This window comes from Symphalangus syndactylus, chromosome 2 (assembly GCF_028878055.3).
Source record: "Symphalangus syndactylus isolate Jambi chromosome 2, NHGRI_mSymSyn1-v2.1_pri, whole genome shotgun sequence".
Taxonomy (NCBI): Eukaryota; Metazoa; Chordata; class Mammalia; order Primates; family Hylobatidae; genus Symphalangus; species Symphalangus syndactylus.
Genome location: NC_072424.2, coordinates 52,135,636 through 52,158,263, shown reverse-complemented (window position 1 = coordinate 52,158,263; position 22,628 = coordinate 52,135,636). Strand labels below are relative to the sequence as shown.

Here is a 22,628-nt window from a genome sequence, read left to right as displayed (position 1 = left end):
TGTGTGTTTTCTTTTTTCTATCTAGTTTTCTTCCATGTTGTGACTTCAAAACATAACATTTCAGATGTTTTAGATCATCAAAACTTATTTCCGTGGTAGGTAAAAATGATATTATCTCCAAAACACACACACCCTCACACATACATTTATGGAGAGGGATTATTAATAAGAGTGTGGTATCAAATTCCACCTTAGCCCCTTATCTCAAAAGTAGTTTTTACCTCATAAGGCTATGAGGATTAAATGAGTTGATACATGTTAAGTACCCAGAACAGTGCCTGGCATATAGGAAGCACCATAAAAATCTATGATCTTATTAAAAAAAATTAGGGTGCAAAATAATGTGAATAGTATGATACCATTGGTTAAAAAGGAGGTTTGGATATATATCTAGAAACCAGTGGATAAAGAATATTTCTGGGGGAATCAACAAAACTGGAAATGGTTTCTTTGGGACAGGGGATCCGGGGTGGGTAGAAGGAGAACAAATGTTTTACCAACTTTTGAACTGTTCTTTTTTTTTAACCATATATCAATTTTTAAAATAATGCCATGTTTCAAGTAATTTAAGATACACTACATTAAGACGAGAATCTATATTCTTTTCAGATGGCCCTGCTGTGGCACCAGTGACCAATGGGAACACAACGGTGCCACCCCTGAACGATGATCTGGACATCTTTGGACCGATGATTTCTAATCCCTTACCTGCAACTGTCATGCCCCCAGCTCAGGTATGTGATAAGAATATGGTTCTATATGGTCACTGCTTATTTCCTTTTTGAAAAGTTTCAAAATTTCAATTTTGGAAGAATTGTTTCTGAACAGTAACTGATTTAAAAGTCTCCTGTTCTTTAGGCCAGGGTTTTGCAAACTAAGCCAGCAGCTTGTTTTTGCAAATAAAGTTTTATTGGCACATAGCCGCTCCCACTGGTTTACAGACTGTATGTGGCTGCTTTCCTGCTACAAAAGCAGATTAACAAGAGAGAATGTATAGCCCACAAAACCTAAAATATTCACTGTCTTTAAAGTTCTAACCCTTGCTTTAGGGAAACAACAGTATTTAGAATGAACAAGTGGAAAAACCCTGACTACCTCAACTTTCCTGAGATCAACAAGGTCACTTACTTCAGAGCTTTTAAAACTGTGGCTGTTTGTAAATATTGACTGCAGAAGTTCTAGCAAATTCAGTACTCATTGTCTTTTTAAAATAAAGGTAAAACGAAGGTAAATTATGTTTTAAGTTAGCCTTAAAATCTACCTTGCTTTTTTTTTTAAGTGATTTTTAAAAAATCTAGAACAGTAATAATAATGATTGGGATATTTTAAAAGTATTAATGGTGAAGAAATTTTGAATTGCCTTCTTAACATTACATGGAATTTTTGTAATGTGAACTATATGAACTTTCAGGAAACAAATTACTCTTAAGCATACAACATTAAGATTCTATCTTAAGTTTATACTTTACAAATAAACAACCAGTTTGTGCAGCATAATTTTTGAGATAAAATATTTCCTTTTCCATAGAAAAACTGAGTCAAATCTGAATTGTTCTGATAGACAGTTTTAATAAGAAAAAGTCAATGTCTTATAATAAGGCTAGTAACATATTTCTGTTGCACATATTTATTGTTATTATGATAGTCATTATATAGTTACCATTAGAATGGAACAAGTAGATTTCTTAGGAATAATTAAATGGATTTTTATCAAAATTGTCTGCAGCAGTAGTGTTTATTTTCAGCAAATAGCTTATTTTATGGCTTTGCCCCTTCTTCCCCTCCTGTAACACACATAAAAAAGAGAGTATTGTTAGTTATTTCAATTAACATTATTACCTTACAAATTGGTACAGGCATAGGGGTACATGTGACAAAATTGTCTAATATTGTGTCTTTGGAAAGAAGTATTTAGGATATTTGACAATCAGAATGTGAAAAGCCATTTATTTTTAGTCTAGCATTGTAGTGCGGCTGTTATACCTGCTAGGCTTATTTAGCACTGTCACTGGAGTCTGACAGTTGCTTTGCAGCTGCTTAAGAGAGTTAGAACCCATCTCTGAGGTTTCAGTGTACTTCACGTGTTCTGTTCTGTATTAAAGCAGCAAGTAGAACAATGCAGACTTCATTTAATTCTTAAGCACAAGTAGTGCCATGACAAGGAGTGTAGCCTCTGGCTTTAAGAGGGGTGGCAGCTGGCCTTCAGACTTTAGGCATTCTGAGCAGTACCTGGTAGGACATAGGGTTAATTTTTAAAATCATATCTAATACTTCTTTTGGAACACTGTTATGTTGAGCACTGGTTAGATTGTACCAGTTATGTTGAGCCCTGTAAAATATTTGGTGAACAGTAGTATCTTTCGTCTAAACTTCATGTAGAGATTAAAATCCAGATGTATTTGGCCAGGCATGGTGGTTCACGCCTGTAATCCCAGGACTTTGGGAGGCTGAGGTGGGTGGATCACCTGAGGTCAGGAGTTCAACACCAGCCTGGCCAACATGGTGAAACCCTGTCTCTACTTAAAATACAAAAATTAGCTGGGCTTGGTGGCGTGCGCCTGTAATCCCAGTTACTCGGGAGGCTGAGGCAGGAGAATTGCTTGAACCCGGGAGGCGGAGGTTGCAGTGAGCCGAGATCACGCCATTGCACTCCAGCCTGGGGGACAAGAGTGAGACTTCATCTGGAAAAAAAAAAAAAAAAAAAAAAAAAATCCAGATATATTTTCAAAATAATGCCTTGAAAATGGGGGATGGTGCTGAAACTACAGATTTTATGCATATATTGCTACCATGTAATTTACTCATTTTGTTGGGTTTTTAATACATGAAGTCGGGCTCAAACTAGTTGTGGACACCAAGATTTTGAATTCTTCTGAACCCTGTATTCTTTCACTCCTTGTGTTATTTTCTGAGTATATATAAATTCTGGTAAAATATTTTCTAACTTATGAATATGAAATAGATTGATTTTACCCTCTGCCTTCCCGTCTGGGGTCTAGTCTTTCTTAAAGGGGTTAGAAATACTTAGCTGACAGGAGTGTACCTGTGTTTTGGGGGCTGGAGAGGAACAGTTCCAGAGTCTTCATTGTTGACATGGAGAAACCCCTTTCCTGTTCTTACATATACATGTACATACACATATACTATACATATACATATACATATACTATACATATACTATACATATACATATACTATACATATACTATACATATACATATACATACACATACACATACACATACCCATATACCAACAGTACCTAGACATACACAAGGGCTGAATCCTGTTTTTTCTTGGTTAAGCCCTTGGGTCCCAGAAGGCCAGAGAGCCTTCAGTTAGATGCTCTGCAGCTTCCTGAAGTGTAAAATGAGAGGCAGAAGTTGTTCCCCTTTTATCCTGGGGTCGTAGTGCTGGTGAATGGAACACCAAAAAGTAAGTGGACATTTGAGTGCTTACTAGTCCTGCTGATTGCTTTGGCTGTTTCTAGACTGTGTCCTCGTTGAGGTAGGCGTTTCATATGATGATGTTTACAGTATGTATGAGGCTGCTCCACAATCAGAGTGGAATCATAGCTTCCCAACATTTTGGGTTTTCTTATAGTTCTCTCTTATCCACAGGGAATAGACCCCAGGGTTTTCAGCAGACTTTTAGGTTGAACAGATACTAAGTGTGATAAAAAGATGACTTAGTGATGTAGTTGCTTTGTTTTATAAACAATATTAACAATAAACACCAAGTACTTAATCCAACCATTGTGCAAAACACTTCTTGTGATCAAGCTTATCCCCAGTTTACAGGGGAGAGACTGAAAGGAGAAGTTAAGTAACATGTCTGAGTGTACCACAGAAAGTCGTGGGGGCAGGCCCTAGTCCTGGCACACAGGCTGCAGCCCATGCTTTTAGCGCTATGATCTGCTGCTGCTTCATTGGTAGCTTAGATATATTTTATTCAAGGGTATTGTGATATTTAGCATTCCATGATATCTAATTTCTTACATATTTGAATTTTTGGAAAATTAAGTGGCTTTTTGTCACTTAAAATTCTTGCTTAGTCATAAGATTCAAAATACTGTTCTGTGTACTTTATAAGTACAGTGTTTGCATGGTAACTTATTACATGGTGTTCTAGGAGGACATTAAATGTTTGAATTTAATTTCCACTTGCAACTCACCTTATTCTCTAGTTTGAGAAGAATCAGCCAGCTTTTACTAGTCTTCATAGAATTCTTTGGAACTCTTTTCATATTCAAAACAAGTCCATATAACATGTGAGTGTGATTTAATGTTTAATGACTACGGAGATGATTAAGGTTAGCAGTTGTGATTGTATAATACTGTGTGCAAGATATGAGATTAAGTGAAAATGTTTGTTTTATATTAAATATCTACATGTTTATTTGTATTTGTGTTCATTTACCCCCTTGTCCAAAAGTGAAGGGCAGGATATGTTGAGACTATGGATGGTCAAAGTTTTGCTGTGCCTTCATTTCTGGATAGATTAGAAGCAGTCTAATATTGTAGTTAAAACTGATTGATTAGATGTATAAAAATCCTATGATGCAGGTTTTGAAAAGATAAAACCTTTTAAGTCGCCATTGCAAATCCTCTTACAGTCTGTTGTAGTTGTAGAAATGTTCTTTATTCCAAAGGATACCAGTTTCTTGAAGCAGTGGTTGCTATGGAGTGGTGGTCCTCTGGTCTGTAACTATTGTTGAGCCCCAGGATTTGATGAGCAAAAACTTGGCGTCACCTTAGGTAGTAAATGCAACTTACTGTGAAAATGCTTCAGTCTACCTACATGAACAGATTCAAATTAAGAAGTACTGTCTTGGCTGTAGATGTTTTTGTATGGGCTTGTAAGTGATCCTCTTGAATGGCACCCTTTTACCTTCTACATTTGGATTTTAAGTAATGGATAAGCTGCGCTTTACTATGCAGAATTTGATAGCTGATTGTGGTGTTTGTCTCAGGGGACACCCTCTGCACCAGCAGCTGCAACCCTGTCTACAGTAACATCTGGGGATCTAGATTTATTCACTGAGCAAACTACAAAATCAGAAGAAGTGGCAAAGAAACAACTTTCCAAAGACTCCATCTTATCTCTGTATGGCACAGGAACCATTCAACAGCAAAGTACTCCTGGTAATGAATTTTGATATCTGCTTTCAGTGACATTACTAGAAGTACATCCTTTGTAATTATAATAAGATCAATTATATATCTTTTATTGTTCCATGTCGTGAGTGCTTTTGTTGTTGCAGTTTATACAACTATGAAGCCGAAATGAACGAGCATTAGAATTAAAAAATTAAGAGGCATGTACAGGATTCACAGAACTTTATTTGGAATTAACAAGCTGTTCATAGATCACTAAATGTTGTTTCAGAAGCTTATAGAACACGGATTATCTCTGATGAATTATTGAAACTTGATTTGCATGAAGTTTGTGACTGCGTATAGTATATTTTCTCTGCAGGTGAACAGTCTTTAGTTAGTTATAGTTACCACATGGATTAAAAAAAATCTATGAATTTTTTTGTAATCATAACAAAATATTAGCATAAGGCTTATTGTTTACAGAGTTTTAATCTTTCAGACCATTTCCTTTAAAATAATGAGCTGCATTTCACATGTGAGCTAAAATTGTTTGGCAGCCCACTACACCAATTGAAGCGAGATATAGTCAGCTCTCACTTCCCTGTTTGGTACTGGGGGACCAGTAGTACAAGTCGGCAATAAAACAGTGTATGATGTCATGCTACATAGTTTGGTCTTCACAGTAGAAGATATTTTGTGTGGCTGTTGCCTATGATTTACATTTCTTAATTAAATTTACTCAGGTTAATAACTGATTTGTCTGCATCCTAGAAACAACCAGCTCTCAGGGTTTAGGTGTGGGATGGTCTGAGTAGTAGGAGCAGCCAAACTGGAATTAAAATGTTTGCTGTGAGTAGTTCAGAAAGGCAATTTTTCTGTGATTATAGAGGTGAGTGCAACTACACATGATAGCTCCGTCTTCATTCATTTTCTTTTTGTGGTGCAGGTGTATTTATGGGACCCACAAATATACCATTTACCTCACAAGCACCAGCTGCATTTCAGGGCTTTCCATCGATGGGCGTGCCTGTGCCTGCAGCTCCTGGCCTTATAGGAAATGTGATGGGACAGAGTCCAAGCATGATGGTGGGCATGCCCATGCCCAATGGGTTTATGGGAAATGCACAAACTGGTGTGATGCCACTTCCTCAGAACATTGTTGGCCCCCAAGGAGGAATGGTGGGACAAATGGGTGCACCCCAGAGTAAGTTTGGCCTGCCGCAAGCTCAGCAGCCCCAGTGGAGCCTCTCACAGGTAGGGGTCATTTACTTTCTAGCTTCTCCCAAATCAAACCAGATTTATTTTCTAAATCTTTTTTTTTTTTTTTTTTTAAGTCTAGTGATCTGGCAGAAAGAATTCAATAGGGATAATATGTTATAGGGTCAAAAGTATCTATAAATATTATGAAGTTGTATCAGATAGACAAATGATGTGTTATTATCCCTATTTTAGAGTATTCTGTAAAAAAAAGGTTAAACGTCTTTCATTTCAAATTGTAATGTAACCGTAACGTGAACACCACTAATCTGTTTGCTAATAGCCAGAAATTATCTTAGGCATCACGAGACTCCCTCTCTGCCACCTCTGAGATTAGCACTAAAGCTTTATCCAGTTTGCTGATGGGACGTTTTTACAGTCCACCTAGACAACTTAGCTTCACTAAGAATTTGAGGATCTTTTATTAGAAAAAAAAATCTAGCCTTATATTCTCGAAGCACTATTTTATGATGGCTCTAAGGCTATTTTTCAGGGCAGATGATTACTGCCCCATGGTTCTCTAAAAATTTTTTGTTCAAAAACCTTTGTAAAGTTGTATTTTCTTTTTACATACTCTATAATGACTTTTATGTTTAAAAAGAGTACAAAAAGATTCAATTCCCATAAGGTGTGAACCAGACATCCCCTCATATTATAAAATCCTATTTCTACCTAAGTTAGTTAGAGCTAAGATAGAACATTTCTATTTCAGGTGCTGTGTTCTGACTTTTCTCTAGCTGCACAGACAAAGGCTCTTAGAGAGGTTCATGCTCCCACTCTTCTTCCTTTTACACTTCCCATTGATGTTCCTCCAGCATTTTGGCAATCTTGGTTTCTGTTTGGTCACTTGTTTTACCTTTAGAGCATTCAGGGAATAGTCTAGAGTGATTTCTAACATTAGTACAATCACTGTATATCCCAGTTAATTTTGCTACCACCATTTACAAGAATGTAGGTAAAACATTGGTCTCTACCCGCTGGGAATCTAAAAAATTGTATGTGCTAAGTGTCAGTCACATGGTCAACATGCTGAAGCACACCCAGCTCAGGTTAAGGTGCTAGATGAACCAGGAAGGAGTTAATACTGGCTCTTACTTGCAGATAATGCAGAAGGGTGATGCTGTTCTCCAGCACTCCATCAGTGCAATCTACTGGCCAACGACAAGGTGGTTAAAATGTCCTTTAGTAGGTATGAAGACGTGATCTGCTTCTTCAGACACTTATGCCTGATTAGTGATGTAGTTTATGTTAGTGTCTTTGAAACTGTAAATAAGTAAGTCAAATGTATTAAATTAAGAACACAGTCTAACTCTGAGTGTAAGTTTTAAACCCACTCACTCTAAAGTAAATCTTGCCTTTCCTTATCACCAATTTTGGAAGTAAGAGAATCACAGGGTTAAGATGCTTATATATATATTTGACTCCAGTCTTGAAGAAAAATACATGTAATCTTACACTTTATTGCATACAATGAAAATAAATTTTAGATGTTTATGTTGTTAGATCAGCAAGAGAAATAAATGCTTTATGACCACTTTTAAAATATTTAGGAAGTATATAAGATTTTAATAGAGAATAATAGCTATCATACAAAGTTTATAGGATAATTTTAGACTATTTTACTTCCTAAAATTTTCTTACTCCTTAGTAGTTAAAGCACAATATCCTAGTGTAGGTGAAAGTTAGTTAGAGTAGCGGACTCATTAAAATCCCAAGATCGCTTTGGTATTTTTTTTTAAGTTGTGGTTAATCTTTGGGGAAACTGAATCTAGAAAGTAGATAAAGAAGGGAACAAAGTAGCTATTTGCTTTAAGAAATATTTGTATGGTACGCTGCTTTTATTCCAGTGCTTGGACTAGTTTTCACATTAATGAAAAAATGACCAACTGTGTGGCTAGAGAAACAGGAATTAAAAGTGAAGTAAGCCTCTTGAACTAAGCCTTTTATATGTTTCACAGATGAATCAGCAAATGGCTGGCATGAGTATCAGTAGTGCAACCCCTACTGCAGGTTTTGGCCAGCCCCCCAGCACAACAGCAGGATGGTCTGGAAGCTCATCGGGTCAGACTCTCAGCACACAACTGTGGAAATGAAAACTGCAATACAAGTTTCCTCCAGAACTACCACCTGACATTCCTTGCTGAAACGCATCTAGTTCCCGTTTATTCATATGCATATTTTTTTCTTTTTACTCATTTGTTCATATTAAGAATGATCTGATTGACCGTGTTGGTCTGTACTGATTCAATTTTATGTGGTGAAAAGCAGGTTGATAAACCATTTTATGTCAAGGGCAGCTTTGCTCATATTTCCCATGATTTCATATACTGCATTATTTGAGAAGCTGCTCAACTTGCAAAATCAGTTTTCCTCTCAATAAAATTATAGCTCTAATGTTTGCACATAAGGGAAGTAGTTATCATGTTAGTAATACCTCTAACAGTATAAACCCCACCCCAAAATTAGCCAGTAATCCTGTAGGAAGGTACTGTATGATCAAATGTTTAATCATATAAATAGAATGTAAATGTCTCACTGAGCGCTGTTTTCTAGTGTATCAAAATTCTTTTATTTCATCATTCACTTCACCGTGCTGTTGTTATGATGTGCTTAACAGGGAACGTGGTTAGTGAAAGGAAGATAAACCTGGATATTACTCCAAAACTTAGTTTAATGAATATTTAAAGAATTCAAATTTTATCTGCCTCTCTTGTAATTTGGATCTCTTCTTAATGTACATAGTGCTAACACGAAGACCTTTTTCTGCACTATATGCAAACAGGGTAACTAAAAGCCACTTTCAATCCTTGAAGGTATATCCAGGTTTATGACAGTAATTGTGTTTACATTTTATGGTGCCTAGTATTGACAAAATGTTATTTCCCTACATTAAACAGATGACTCCATAGACCTTTTCATTTGTGGGTTTTTATTTCCTATGATGTATACTGCCACTAACCTTCCAAAAATTACTTAGTGTTGCAAAGTCAGGAATCAGGAACGTTTAGCTGACAAAATACTTGTCTGTTTTAAAAACCTGTTCAAGTCTACCAATTATAAGGGCAGATTGGAGAAAAAGAAAAATATATAATATACTCAGAGTGGTATCTTGCAGTATCGGCACTGTACAAAAATCTTCCAATTTAGGTGTAGAGAAAACATGCAGAACAAATGAAGACAAAACATACATTTTGTACCAACCATCCAATTAGCTTATGTTAACTGACAAGCTCCATTTAAACAGATGTCCATCAGATGACAAGAAAGGCTGTTGTACTGAAGTAAAACAAACAATACCTGAATGCTCTGCAGCCTAAACTCCAAACATCCTCTTCCATATGGATCCACTGGCTGGGCAAACTGCACCAGTTGCTGCTTCAATTTATACCTCAATTTTCACTGTGTCCAGGTGGTACTTTGGCTCGTTGGCTAGATTAACCTTCTCTGTCCGAGTGTGCCACACGAGAACCTAAAGGGGAAGGAAATAGCTTGGGTAGCGCACTCTTCATGCCGACACTCGAGGTCAGGCAGCACAAGTGTAATGAATACCTTAGTGCAGTTATTTGCTTTCGGTTCCAGTTCTTCGACTGTTGTTATCTGTTTGAGAAAGTCAGATTCTTGCATCCCTGGCTGGGATCCACGACGCTTAAATACAGCTTTTGGATTGGACAAAATGACTTGAAGACTTACAGCAAATCCTTTGTGAAAAATAAACCACAAAAAAAGACTTTAAAATACTGGTGTACTTCTCTTTTTTCTGTATAATTTTGGTCACATCAAAACAGTTTTTAAAATACCTACTGTGTGTCAGGTCTTGGTTTACAAAGTTGAATAGGAACATTACCTGTATTACAGTCTCAAAGGAAAATCAGTCATTACAATATTTTACATTCCGTGTAAAATAAAGATGTGCACAGGAGCATCTATGCAAAATAGGAAGTTTAGTCTGTTGATAATAAAGGGTGAATTTTATAAGCTGCTGTTTCAGGTGGTCATCAACCCCCCACATTTGCCACTCTAGGAATAACTAAGAAATAAATGCAGCTGAAAAACATACATGCTTACCTAACTACACGTGGGATATGAGACCACATGCCCACCTCTCCTGCCTGCCCTGTAATAATTATGTATGCTTCCTTAAATTCAGCACTGCTTGGATTCATTTTGCATTTAGAAGAGGCAGCAACGAAGTAAAGCCAATTAGCTAGAAAATGAATCATACCTAATTTTTAATCATCTGGTTTATATTTTAATTCGGTTCAATCTAAAAAGTGTATGTGGGGCAGAAATCAGTGCAAGAGATATCAGGCCATCATCTGATAGTTTTTTTTGGTATTTCATTTACCAAAAATAAGTGTAAATTTTCTTCAATGGTTTGGTCATACGAAAAATCATTACTGGCTGGGTACAGTGTCTCACATCTGTAATCTCAGCACTTTGGGAGGCCAAGGCAGAAGGATCACGAGCCCAGGAGTTCAAGACCAGCCTGGGCAACATAATGAGATCCTGTCTCTACAAAAAATAGAAAAATTAGCTGGGTGTCGTGGCACGTGGTGCGTGCCTGTAGTCCCAGCTACTTAGGAGGCTGAGGTGTGAGGATTGCCTGAGCCTATGAGGTTGTGGCTGCAGTGAGCTATGACTGTGCCACTGCAACTCCAGCCCGGGCAACAGAATGAGGCCCTGTCTCAAAGAAAAAAGAATCATTAGTATTTTATCTGTAGTTTAACAAACTGTTTAAAGCTCAACCATTGAAGCACTCTACAATTGTTTTTGCCATCTCAGCAAGTAATAATTGTTTTGAAGGTCTGAAGCCCTGGATCTCTTTTTCCTTAGTGACTAAGGTGATAGATACTGTGAAGTCAGGCACCCTCGTTGAAGCTCTGAGGACCAACCCCCAAAACATTTCTCAGCAACTTTTGCCCTTCTCTACATTAAATGAGTTGATTTATGATTCAGTTTGCAAAGTAATACTAAATGATACCAGGTGGTAATGGAGAAGCTGTGAGAACGCCACAACCATCATCCTCTCCAGATGCCAGACTGGGCCAGTCTCCTGTTCCAGACCCTGCTGCTGTTTGGAGAAAAGTTAACACTAAGCCACTTACAAACATAACATGGTACAGCAGGTGCTGAGTGAAGCAGAACAAAGAATCATAAAGCATTAGCTGTAGGACTAGCCTCAGTATCGATACCTCCACCAACCCTAAAGGGAGGGAGGTGGCACATTTTAGCAGGGAATACTGGATTTGGAATTAGAAGCCTTTTGTTTTTGCCTTTTTGCCTAGGTCCCTGCCCCTGGGACACTGGCCAACTCATTTAACCTTTCTTGATTTTCTAACTTCCCCATTTCTTTATTTGCAAGAGAAGTGTAACACTTCAACTCAATGTTTGATGAAAAGTTGAGGTATGGAAAGACTCCACTGACTGCAAAGCACTGTCCAAAAGATACTACAATATATAAATATAAATACCATTGTCAGTGTGATCATGAGGGGCAGGTGATGCCAGCCACCATTTATGGCTGGAAGAATACTGATTGACAGATTTAAAAGGTTTGGGAAAATTCCAGGTAGCAAAGCCAGGACACCTACATGTGACAGCAACTCTGGTAACAAGTCCGAAGGCTTCCTTAGACACAGCTAGGACAACCACCAGACCCCTCAACAAAAGCCAAAGGTTCAAGTTGATACGTAAAGTGCCCTTTCCAACAGGTCAGATCAGATTTTAGTGTGAAAAGATTTCTTGCTTTTTTCCATATGCGTATAAATAAGCTTTATCCTTTTTTTTTTTTTTTTTTTTTTCAAATCCAGATGAGAGCCTGCCCTTCTCAGTCACACTAAAACTCCTGATATGTTCTTCACATGGCTTCAAGATACTGGTTGTATTTCCCCATTCTCTCAAAAACATGGGATCCAAATTGTGCAGAGGTCATTTCTGGAAATGATATGGAGCCACCTGGATCAGATTTCCTTCATTTTCCCCTAAGACTTTAACACATTAATCATCACGACTACTGAAGGATTCAGGTTATTTTGTTGCTTTCCTTAGCACAGGAATATCCTTCCAACTCTAAACACAGAATTACATGGCAAAATCTACAATTTATGCAAAGTTAACAGCCAGTTGTGAAGCTATACATCATTTTGCTGCAAGGTCCCCTTTCCTGGTGTCACTAGAGAATGGTGCACACCTGAAAGGCCAGCACCCTGGAGACATGTTAGCGTGTGGCTCTCCACAGTACCCAAGTGTTTTTCTGTTCTCTAATACGAAGGGGTGGAGGAGCACAATTCAGATGCCCCTCAATCAGCTAACGCAATTTCCTTTGCTCAGTGATCTCTTGAAAGGAAGCAGGTCACAGCTGGCAGGAGAGACTGCATGTTAACTAGGTCAACCCCTGGGTTATTTTTGGGGAATCTGACCTGCTGTGAAGCTGGGGGCAGAGATAAAGAGTTCTCCCCTCTGAAATCACAGTAAAGGGAATCCTAAACCATTGATTCCCAACCTAAGCTGTTTTCTTGGGTAATTCCAAGTATTTATACTTCAAGTATTATATCTTTCCTTTTTTAGTGAGATTCGTTATCTTTAAAGATGTTGGTTACTTTGGAGATGCTTATGAAAATCATGGGAGTAGGATTTTCTGCCCTCGTCAGCTGAGTAAAAAAAAAATGCAAATAAAAATGATTGTCCACTGAGAAGGCAGCATTTCCTGACTTCTTCAGCAGAGTTAGGTGGGGAGGATACAAAGTCACCCTCTGTATCTGCAGATTCTGCATCTGCAGATTCAACTAACCTCAGATTAAAAATATCTGAAAATAAAACAAAAAAATGACAATACAACAAGAAATAATAGGGCTTGTTTTTGGAGAAAGAGTTTCACTCTTTTTGCCCAGGCTGGAGTGCAGTGGCACAATCTCGGCTCACTGCAACCTCTGCTTCCTGGGTTCAAGCGATTCTCCTGCCTCAGCCTCCTGAGTAGCTCAGACTACAGACGTGCGCCTGGCTAATTTTGTATGTTTAGTAGAGACGGGGTTTCACTATGTTGGCCAGGCTGGTCTTGAACTCCTGACTTCAAGTTATCTGCCCCCCTCGGCCTCCTAAAGTGCTGGGATTACAGGCGTGAGCCACCGCGCCCAGTCAAAATAATACAAGTTTTAAAGCTATATAGTATAACCATTTGCATGGCATTTGCATTGTATTAGGTAAGTAATCTAGAGATGATTTAAAGTATACAGGAGGATGTGCCTAGGTTATATGTAAACACTATATCAGGGACTTGAGCGTCCATGGATTTTGGTATGGGTAGCAGTCCTGAAACCAATTCCCCATGGATACTCAGGAATAACTATTCCCTCTCAGGCAGAGGGATAGGGCCTACCTCCATATATGCTTACTGATTACCGTGTAGAAAATCTGTAAAAGTCCAACAAGCTATTTCCATTTCTGGACAAAATTGCAATAGGGACTGGTTTTTCCTCATTTGTTTTAAATAACGAAAAGGCAGACAAAATGATTGAAAAAGTTTCCAGACATTGGAAAAGAGGCACATGAGACAGAGATCTCTGAGAAAAGAGAAATGTGACCCCTACAACGGCCCCAGCTTCCTGCCTGAAGTATGTTTTCAGGCTACACCACAGGGAAGGGAAGCCGGAAACCTCTGCAGTCCCCTTGAACTGAAACAACTGAGAATTGAGGAGGCCAAGACAACTAGGATATGCGGGTGGAGTACTAGAGAGGGAAGAACTCTGCTGATCTGTAGACGGCTCTCCTCAAGTCTTCAACTGAGTATGAAGAGCAAATGCTCACACAGCTATCTCAGGCCAGGTACAGAACCACTGGCAAGGAGCAGGTGAATCAGTTACTGGAGGGGACCAGTTCCCATTCTCAGTAGCCAGAGTGGAGCTACCTAGTAACAGCTGGAGCCCCTGGAGGAGAACTTGGAATGTTATTGTGCCTGTTGTAAGGTCAAATTGATTAGCCCTAAACTAAAGGCTGAGATGGTTTTGCCTAACAAACTTCAAAAGCAAGCCCAGAAAGGATCAAAATGTTTCCAAGTTAACTCAGTTGTGTCCCAGTACAAAGCTCAAGAATACATATGTATTTATAATATAGTATGACATTACATATATATGTGTTTTTATGTATGGTTGTGTGTATACATATATGTCTCTCTCATCCAGTATCTAGCAACATAAAACTCAAAATGCCTGATGCCCAAGTCACCTCAGTGATGAAAAATACAATGTCTGAGATGAAAAATACATTGGATGGGATTAGCAGCAGAGGAGACACTGCAGCATAAAAGTTAACTCGAACACATAATGATAGAAACTACCAAAATGAAACAGAAAAGGCAAGACCAACACACACACACTGTACAGTAACAGGAACAGGGTGAAAGGTGAATGAATGAGGGCGACAGGGAAAAAATTTGAAGAAATGACGACTGAAAAATTTACAAACTTGAAAACTCAGGAAAGATATGTAAGACTTAAATAACACTCTCAACTACACCTAAATGACATTTATAGAACACTCCACCCAACAACAGCAGAATACAGTCTTTTAAAGCACACATGGAACATTATCACGATCGTCAGACCATAGTCTGGGCCATAAACCAGTCTCAATATATTTAAAATAATTTAAATTGTACAAAATATGTTTTCTGACTACAGTGGAATTAAAATAGATATCAGTAATACAAAGATATCTGGAAAATATCCCAAATATTTGTAAACTAAACAGTATAATTCTAAGCAAAATACAAACCAAAGAAGAAATCAAAAGGGAAATGATAAAGTGGTTAACTGAATGAAAATGAAAATAAGACATATCAAAATGTGTAGGGTACATCTAAAGGAGTGCTTAGATGGGAAATTCGTTTTTAGAAAACATTAAGCACTTACCGGATAAGAAAGGTCTGAATTCAATAACCTAAGTGCCTACCTTTATTTTTTTATTATTTTTATTTTATTTTATTTTATTTTATTATTATACTTTAGGTTTTAGGGTACATGTGCACAATGTGCAGGTTTGTTACATATGTATCCATGTGCCATGTTGGTTTGCTGCACCCATTAACTCGTCATTTAGCATTAGGTATATCTCCTAATGCTGTCCCTCCCCCCTCCCCCAACCCACAACAGTCCCCAGAGTGTGATGTTCCCCTTCCTGTGTCCATGAGTTCTCATTGTTCATTTCCCACCTATGAGTGAGAATGTGCAGTGTTTGGTTTTTTGTCCTTGCGATAGTTTACTTAGAATGATGGTTTCCAGTTTCATCCATGTCCCTACAAAGGACATGAACTCATCATTTTTTATGGCTGCATAGTATTCCATGGTGTATATGTGCCACATTTTCTTAATCCAGTCTATCGTTGTTGGACATTTGGGTTGGTTCCAAGTCTTTGCTATTGTGAATAGTGCCGCAATAAACATACATGTGCATGTGTCTTTATAGCAGCATGATTTATAGTCCTTTGGGTATATACCCAGTAATGGGATGGCTGGGTCAAATGGTATTTCTAGTTCTAGATCCCTGAGGAATCGCCACACTGACTTCCATAATGGTTGAACTAGCGCCTACCTTTATAAACTAGAAAAAAAAAGCAAATGAAGCCCAAAGTAAACGGAGAAAAGGACTACACTAATAGATATAAGAGCAGAAATGACTAAAGTAGAAATAGAAAACAATTGAGAAGATAAGTGAAATAAAAGCCTAGTCATTTAGGAAAAAACAGTTAATAAAATTGATAAACTCTACCCATGCTTATCAGGAAAAAGTGAAGATATAAATTACCAGCCTCAGAAATGAAAGAGATAGGTTCTACAAACCTTAAAATGATAATGTGGGACTATTATAAGCAACTTTTTATGATAGTAAATTTGACAACTTAGATCAAAATAGAAAAATTCCTTGAAAGACAAGCTACAACGCTCACTCATGAAGAAATAGATAATGTGAAATAGCCCTGTATCAAACAAATTAAGTTTATAATTAAAATCTTCCCACACACACACAATCCTCCAGGACCAGAGAGCTTCACTGGTAAGTTCTACCAAGCATTTAAGGAAGAAATGATAGCAATTCTACATGAATTTTTCTAGAAAAGGAGGAAATCTTTCTCAAGTTATTCTGTCAGACCAGCATTGCCCTGATACCAAAACCAGACAAAAACATTACAAGAAAACTACAGGCTAATAATCCTCATGATCACAGAAAAATTCTCAAAATTTTAGCAAATCAAATTCAACAATAAAAAGACAACAAATCATGACCACTTGAGGATTATCTCCAGATTGCAACGTTGGTTTAAAATTTCAAAATCAATCAATGTAATTCACCATATTAGCAGACTAAAAAATAAAAAATCTGACTATCACAATAGCTGGAGAAAATGCTTTGACAAAATCTAACATCTAGTCATAATGAAAGAAGAAATAAAAGCCTCTCAGCACACTAAGACTAGAAGTGAACTTTCTCAACTTATTAAGGGCATCTACAAAAATACCTAATGCCAACATTATACTTAATGGTGAAAGACTGTTAAATCCCTGAAGATTGGAATGAGGCAAGGATGGCTGCTCTTGACTTTTGTTCAACAAAGTCCTGGAGATCCTGGCCATTTAAATAAGGCTCCCGCCCCCACAAAAAAGGCAGAAATATTGGAAAGGAAGTAGTACAGCAAGCCTCCTCTTCTCCCTTCAGCCACAGTTAACAGTATCAATAGTGCTTCTCAGTTCCTTCTGTTGTGTAAGTATCAATTTAGCCTCACCTCCACAGGCTCATCCCACTGCCACATTCTCTCTTCTCCAACTATACATCATCTAAGCTCAGCAAGGCTGTTACAAATAAGAACTAGTTCCAGTTTCCAAACGATGACTTTTGGCAACAAGACTTTTATAGTTTGGCCACAAGAAAGATACTAACAGCTTTTTCTCTGTAATAATCATTCTGGGTAGTTGTCCTAGAGTATTGGGCTCTTGACACACGTTTAGTTTTACCAATACCTATCAGGTAATTTCAAAAGCCTCTCTTTCCCCCCACTTTAAACAATAAGAAGATTTCAACTTTCAAATTAAAAAGTATATACACACAGTGCAGTCATGGAACTTGCTGGAGAAAGAAAGATATGTGTGGGACCTCCTCTAATTCTGAGCTGGCCAACTCTCCTTTCATACCTCTTCCTAGCAACGCATACACTGCCTTTTGGAATGTTGTGTGTTTCCATCTTTCCTGCCCACCACCCCTCCTTACTGAGATATAATTCACATATATTAACATTTGTCCTTTCATATGGTATGATTAAGGGGGTTTTAGCATATTCATAACTCTGGGAACCAATTTTTGAGAAGACTTTTTTTCCCATTGAACTGTCTTGGAATCTTTGGCAAACATCAACTGACCATAAATGATTTATTTCTACACTGTCAGTTCTATTTCATTAATCTATATGGCTATCCTTATGTCAGTACCACACTGTATTACTGTAGTTTGCTTTAAGTTGAGACAGGGTCTTCCTATGTTGTCCAGGCTGGTCTCAAACTCCTGGGCTCGAGGGTTGCTCCTGCCTCAGCCTCCTGAGTAGCTGGGACTACAAGGCGCATGTCGCTCCATGTGGTGATGGCATTATTGTAGTTAGAAGTCTTCAAATTGGGAAGTATAAGTCCCCCAACTTATGAGTTCATCACTTTCCATATCAATTTTAGAAACAAACACCTTGTCAATTTTTACAAAAAGGGTAGCCAGAATTTTGATAAAGATTGCATTGAATCTGTAGATTAATTTGGGGGAATTTTACCATTTTCGCAACATTAAATCTTCTGATCCATGAACATATCTTTCCACTTATTCAGTTCTTCATTTTAGTGATATTTTATAGTTTCCTATGTCATACTTTATTACTAAGCATTTTATCATTTCTGACACTATTGTGAATGAAATTTTCTTAGTTTAATTTTCAGATTGTTCATTGCTAGTGTATATAAATACAATTGATTTTCATATATTGATTTTGTATCAATGCAGTCTTGCTGAACACATTTTATTAGCATTAATAGTTGTGTGTGTGTGTTCCTTAGGATTTTTCTATGTACAAGATCATGTCATTCATAAATGGAGATAGTTTTACTAGTGCCTTTACAATCGGGATGCCTTTTATAAGCTATAGTGCAATGGTGAATACAAATGGGTAGAGGGGTCATCTTGTCTTATTCTTGATCTTAGGGAAAAAGCTTTCAGCATTCAACTATTAAAAATGTTAGCTGTGGATTTTTCATAGATATGCTTTATCAAACAGATGAAGTTCCCTCCTATTCCTAGTTTATTGATCTTCTCTCTAGTGTTTTTATCATGAAAGAATGCTGAATTTTGTCAGGTGCTTTTTCTGCATCTACTGATATAATTGTGTGGCTTTTGTTCTTTATTGTATTGATATGTTGTATTGCATTGATTTACTTTTATATTTGAAATAATCTTATATTCCAGGGATAAATCTTACCTGCTCATGGTGTATAATCCTTTTTATATGTTGCTCAATTCACTTTACTAGTATTTTTTTTAAGGATTTTTGCATCTGTATTCAAAAGGGATATAGGTCTGTGTTTTGTTTTGTTTTTTTCTTCGTGATGCTTTTGGTTTTGGTATCAGAGTAACACTGGCTTGGCAGAATGACTTCAAAAGTGTTCTCTTCTATTTTTTGGAGCATTTGTGAAGAATTGGTAATTCTTCTTTAAATGTTTGGTAGAAGTCACCAGTAAAGCCATCTGAAAATGGGCTTTTCTCTGAGGGAAGTTTTGTTGATTATTAATTCAATCTCTCTGTTATAGGCCTATTTAGATTTTTTTGAGTCAGTTTTAATAGTCATTCCAATAATTTGTCCATTTTCATATAGGTTATCTAATTTGTTGCAATACAATTTTTTAAAGTATTCTCATAAAATTTATGTACGGTTGGTATTAATATTCCTGCTTTCATTCCTGATCTTAGTAATGTGAGGCTTCTCTCCTTTTTCTTGACAGTCTAACTAAAGGTTTCCCAATTTGTTGGTTTTTAAAAAACATTTTTATTGATTTTTTAATACTGTTTTTATATTCTCTATTTTTCTCTAATAACTTCCTTCTGCTTATTTTGAGTTTACTCTTCTTTTTCTAGTTTTTTTTTTGTGGCAGAAGGTTAGGTTATTGATTTGAGATCTTTCTTCTTTTTAATGGAGGTATATGAAGCTATAAATGTCCTGCTAAGCACTATTCTGGCTGTACCCCCATGGGTTTTCATATGTTGTTTTTCCATTTTCCTTCTCCTCAAAATATTTCCCAATTTTCCTTGTGATTTCTTAACAAATTGATTTTTTTTTTAGGATTGTGTGTATAATTTCCATATATTTGTGAATTTCACAAACTCCTTTCTGGTATTAATTTCTGATTTCAGTCCAGTATAAACCAAGACCATACTTTGTGTAATTTTAGTTATTTTAAATTTATTGTGTCCTGCTTTATGGCCTAAGATGGTCTATAATCTTGGAGAATGTTCCACTGTGCCTTTGAGAAGAACGTGTATTCTGTTCTTGTTGGGTGGAGTGTTCTATAGATGTTTGTTAGATCTAATTGATTTACAGTGTTTTTCAAGTCTTCTATCCCAGTTGATCTATCTAGTTGTTCTGTCTAGTACTGAAAGTGGGATGTTGATAGTTGCAATGATTATTGATGAATTATTTTTTCCTTCAGTTTTGTCATTTTTACTTTGTGTATTTTTTTTTTTTTTTTTTTTGAGACAGAGTCTCGCTCTGTCACCCAGGCTGGAGTGCAGTGGCGCAATCTCGGCTCACTGCAAGCTCCGTCTCCCGGGTTCACGCCATTCTCCTGCCTCAGCCTCTCCGAGTAGCTGGGACTACAGGCGCCCGCCACCACGCCCGGCTAATTTTTTGTATTTTTAGTAGAGACGGGGTTTCACCGTCTTAGCCAGGATGGTCTCGATCTCCTGACCTCGTGATCCGCCCGCCTCGGCCTCCCAAAGTGCTGGGATTACAAGCGTGAGCCACCGCGCCCAGCCTGTGTATTTTGGAGCTCTGTTGTAAGTCACAGATATGTTTATAGTTATATTTTCTTGACAGAGTGACCCTTTTCTCATTATAACTTTTTTTTGGTCTCTAGTAACAGTTTGTCTTAAAGTCTATTTTGTCTGGTGTTCATATAACCATTCCCGCTCTTTTTTTTTTTTTTTTGGTTCCTGTTAGCATGATATATACTTTTTTCTATTCTCTTGCTTTCAATTTATTTGTGTCTTTGAATCTAACATGTTTGTCCTGTAGACAGCATATAGTTGGATCATTTTTATACATCCTGTCCATCTGCCTTTTGATTGGATTTTTATCCACTTATGTTTAATGTAATTGCCAATAAATTGATTTACATTTGTCTTTTTGAAGTTTGTTTTCTACATGACTAATGTCATTTTATTCCTCTATTTCTCTATTACTGCCTTATTATTAAACAAATATTTCCTAGTGTACAATTTTAATTCTCTTGTCATTTATCATTTGAGTTATTTTCTTAGAGGTTGCCATGGGGATTACAATTAACATTTCAATTTGTAACAGTTTAGTTCAGATTAATACCAACTTAATTTCAACAGTATAAAAAAACTTTGCCCCTACATAGACCCATTCTTTGCCCCTCATTTGTGCTATTATTGTCATAAAAATCATATCTTTATACATTTTGTGCTCCTCAAACCAGATTTTTGATGACTGGTTTATGTAGTTGTTTTTCAAAACAGGAGAAAAGAGCTATAAAGATTACATTTATACTGCCTTTCAAAATTATCTATGTAGTTACTTTTACTAGTGTTCTTATTTGTTCATGTGGATTAGAGTTCCCGTCTAGCATCCTTTCACTTTTGCCTAAAGGACTCCTTTGAGTATTTCTTGTAGGGCACATGTGCTAGCAATGAATTTTCATGGTGTTTAATTGGGAATATTTTCATTTCTCCTTCGTTTTTGAAGGATAGTTTTTCTGGATACAGAATTCTTGGTTGATCTTTTTTTTTTCCTTCCAGTACTTTGAATCTGTCATCCCACTGCCTCCTAGCCTCTGTGGTTTCTGATAAGAAATCAGCCTTTGTTAATAAACAAAGGCTTATTAAAGAGCCTTTGTTAATCATATTCACTTTTCTTTTGTCACTCTCAAGATTCTCTTCATGTTTGGCTTTCAACTGATTATGATGTGTCTAGGTGTGAATCTCTGAGTTTATCCTACTTGGAAACCACTGAGCTTCCTCAATGTTTAATGTTTTTCATACAAATTTGGGAAGTTCTAACATTTTTTTTCAAATATTCTTTTTGCCCCTTTTTCTCTCTTTTTCTATGACTCATATGTATATTAGTATATGTGAATAATAAGACTATGAGGCCCTGTTCATTTTTCGTCGTTCTTTTTTCTGTTCCTCAAACTGGATCATATCAGTTTACCTATGTTTCAAATTCACTGATTCTTCTGCCTGCTGAAACTGCTTTGAGCCCCTCTATTGAATTTTTTGTTTTTATTAGTGTACATTTCAACTCTAGCATTTCTATTTGGTTCTTTTTAAAAAATATATAATTTCTATCTCTTTCTTGATCTCTATTTGTGAGACATCATTCTCCTATTTTTCTTTAGCTATTTAGACATGGTTATCTTTAGTGGACTCCATATATTTAAAATATCTGATTTAAACTTTTTACCTAGCAAGTATAATGTCCAGACATTTTCAGGGACAGTTTCTATCAACTGCTTTCTTTTTTTGTGTATTGGTCATGCTTTCTTGTTTCTTTGCATGTCTTGTAATCTTTTGCTGAAAACTAGACATTTGAAATAATATAATGTGACAACTCTGGAAATCAGATTCTCTAAGGTTAGTTGTTCTTTTATTGTTGTCATTATCATTTTAGTGACTTTCTTGAACTAACTTTGTAAAGTCTGTGTTCTTTGCTGAGTGTGGGCAATGAAGTCTGTGTTCAATTAGCTTAGAGGTCAACTAAATATTGGACATAGATTTCCTTAAATGCCTGGAACCAGAGTCTCTCAGTCTTTGCCAAGATGCTCTGTGTCCATTTGGGCATGCTTTCAACACTCAGCCAGGCAATTTACAACTGCCTTAGCTTTCACTTCTTGATTGCACAGGGGCTCACAATACTAAGAGGGGAAAACTGAGGGCTTTGTAAGGATTTTCTTGAATAAGCACATAGCCCTGGGCATGCATACAGTCCTACACATCCACAAGGCCTTCCAGAAATAT

The 22,628-nt window shown here is 36.9% G+C and overlaps 2 protein-coding genes across 11 annotated transcripts in view; one reads left to right on the top strand and one right to left on the bottom strand.

The window, feature by feature from the left end:
* Positions 1-10,091, top strand: part of SMAP1 (small ArfGAP 1) — a 187,621-nt gene extending 177,530 nt beyond the window's left edge. For 7 of the 10 annotated variants that reach the window (XM_055256971.2, XM_055256991.2, XM_055257020.2 and 4 more), the window contains 4 exons: positions 610-734; positions 4,973-5,144; positions 6,046-6,353; positions 8,315-10,091. In XM_055256971.2, coding sequence (XP_055112946.1) covers positions 610-734; positions 4,973-5,144; positions 6,046-6,353; positions 8,315-8,449 — 740 coding nt within the window. In that variant the 3' untranslated portion in view covers positions 8,450-10,091. Of the gene's footprint in view, positions 1-609; positions 735-4,972; positions 5,145-6,045; positions 6,354-7,457; positions 7,546-8,314 lie in introns of all 10 variants that reach the window. The other 3 variants (XM_063618643.1, XM_055257006.2, XM_055256981.2) reach the window with 1 other exon arrangement.
* The window catches only part of B3GAT2 (beta-1,3-glucuronyltransferase 2), a 93,363-nt gene continuing 79,320 nt past the window's right edge, over positions 8,586-22,628 (bottom strand). Inside the window, exons 3-4 of the mRNA XM_055257048.2 lie at positions 9,906-10,054; positions 8,586-9,825 (exon numbers count right to left, since the gene is read on the bottom strand). Of these exons, the coding sequence (XP_055113023.1) occupies positions 9,739-9,825; positions 9,906-10,054 (236 nt within the window). The 3' untranslated portion in view covers positions 8,586-9,738. The remainder of the gene's footprint in view (positions 9,826-9,905; positions 10,055-22,628) is intronic.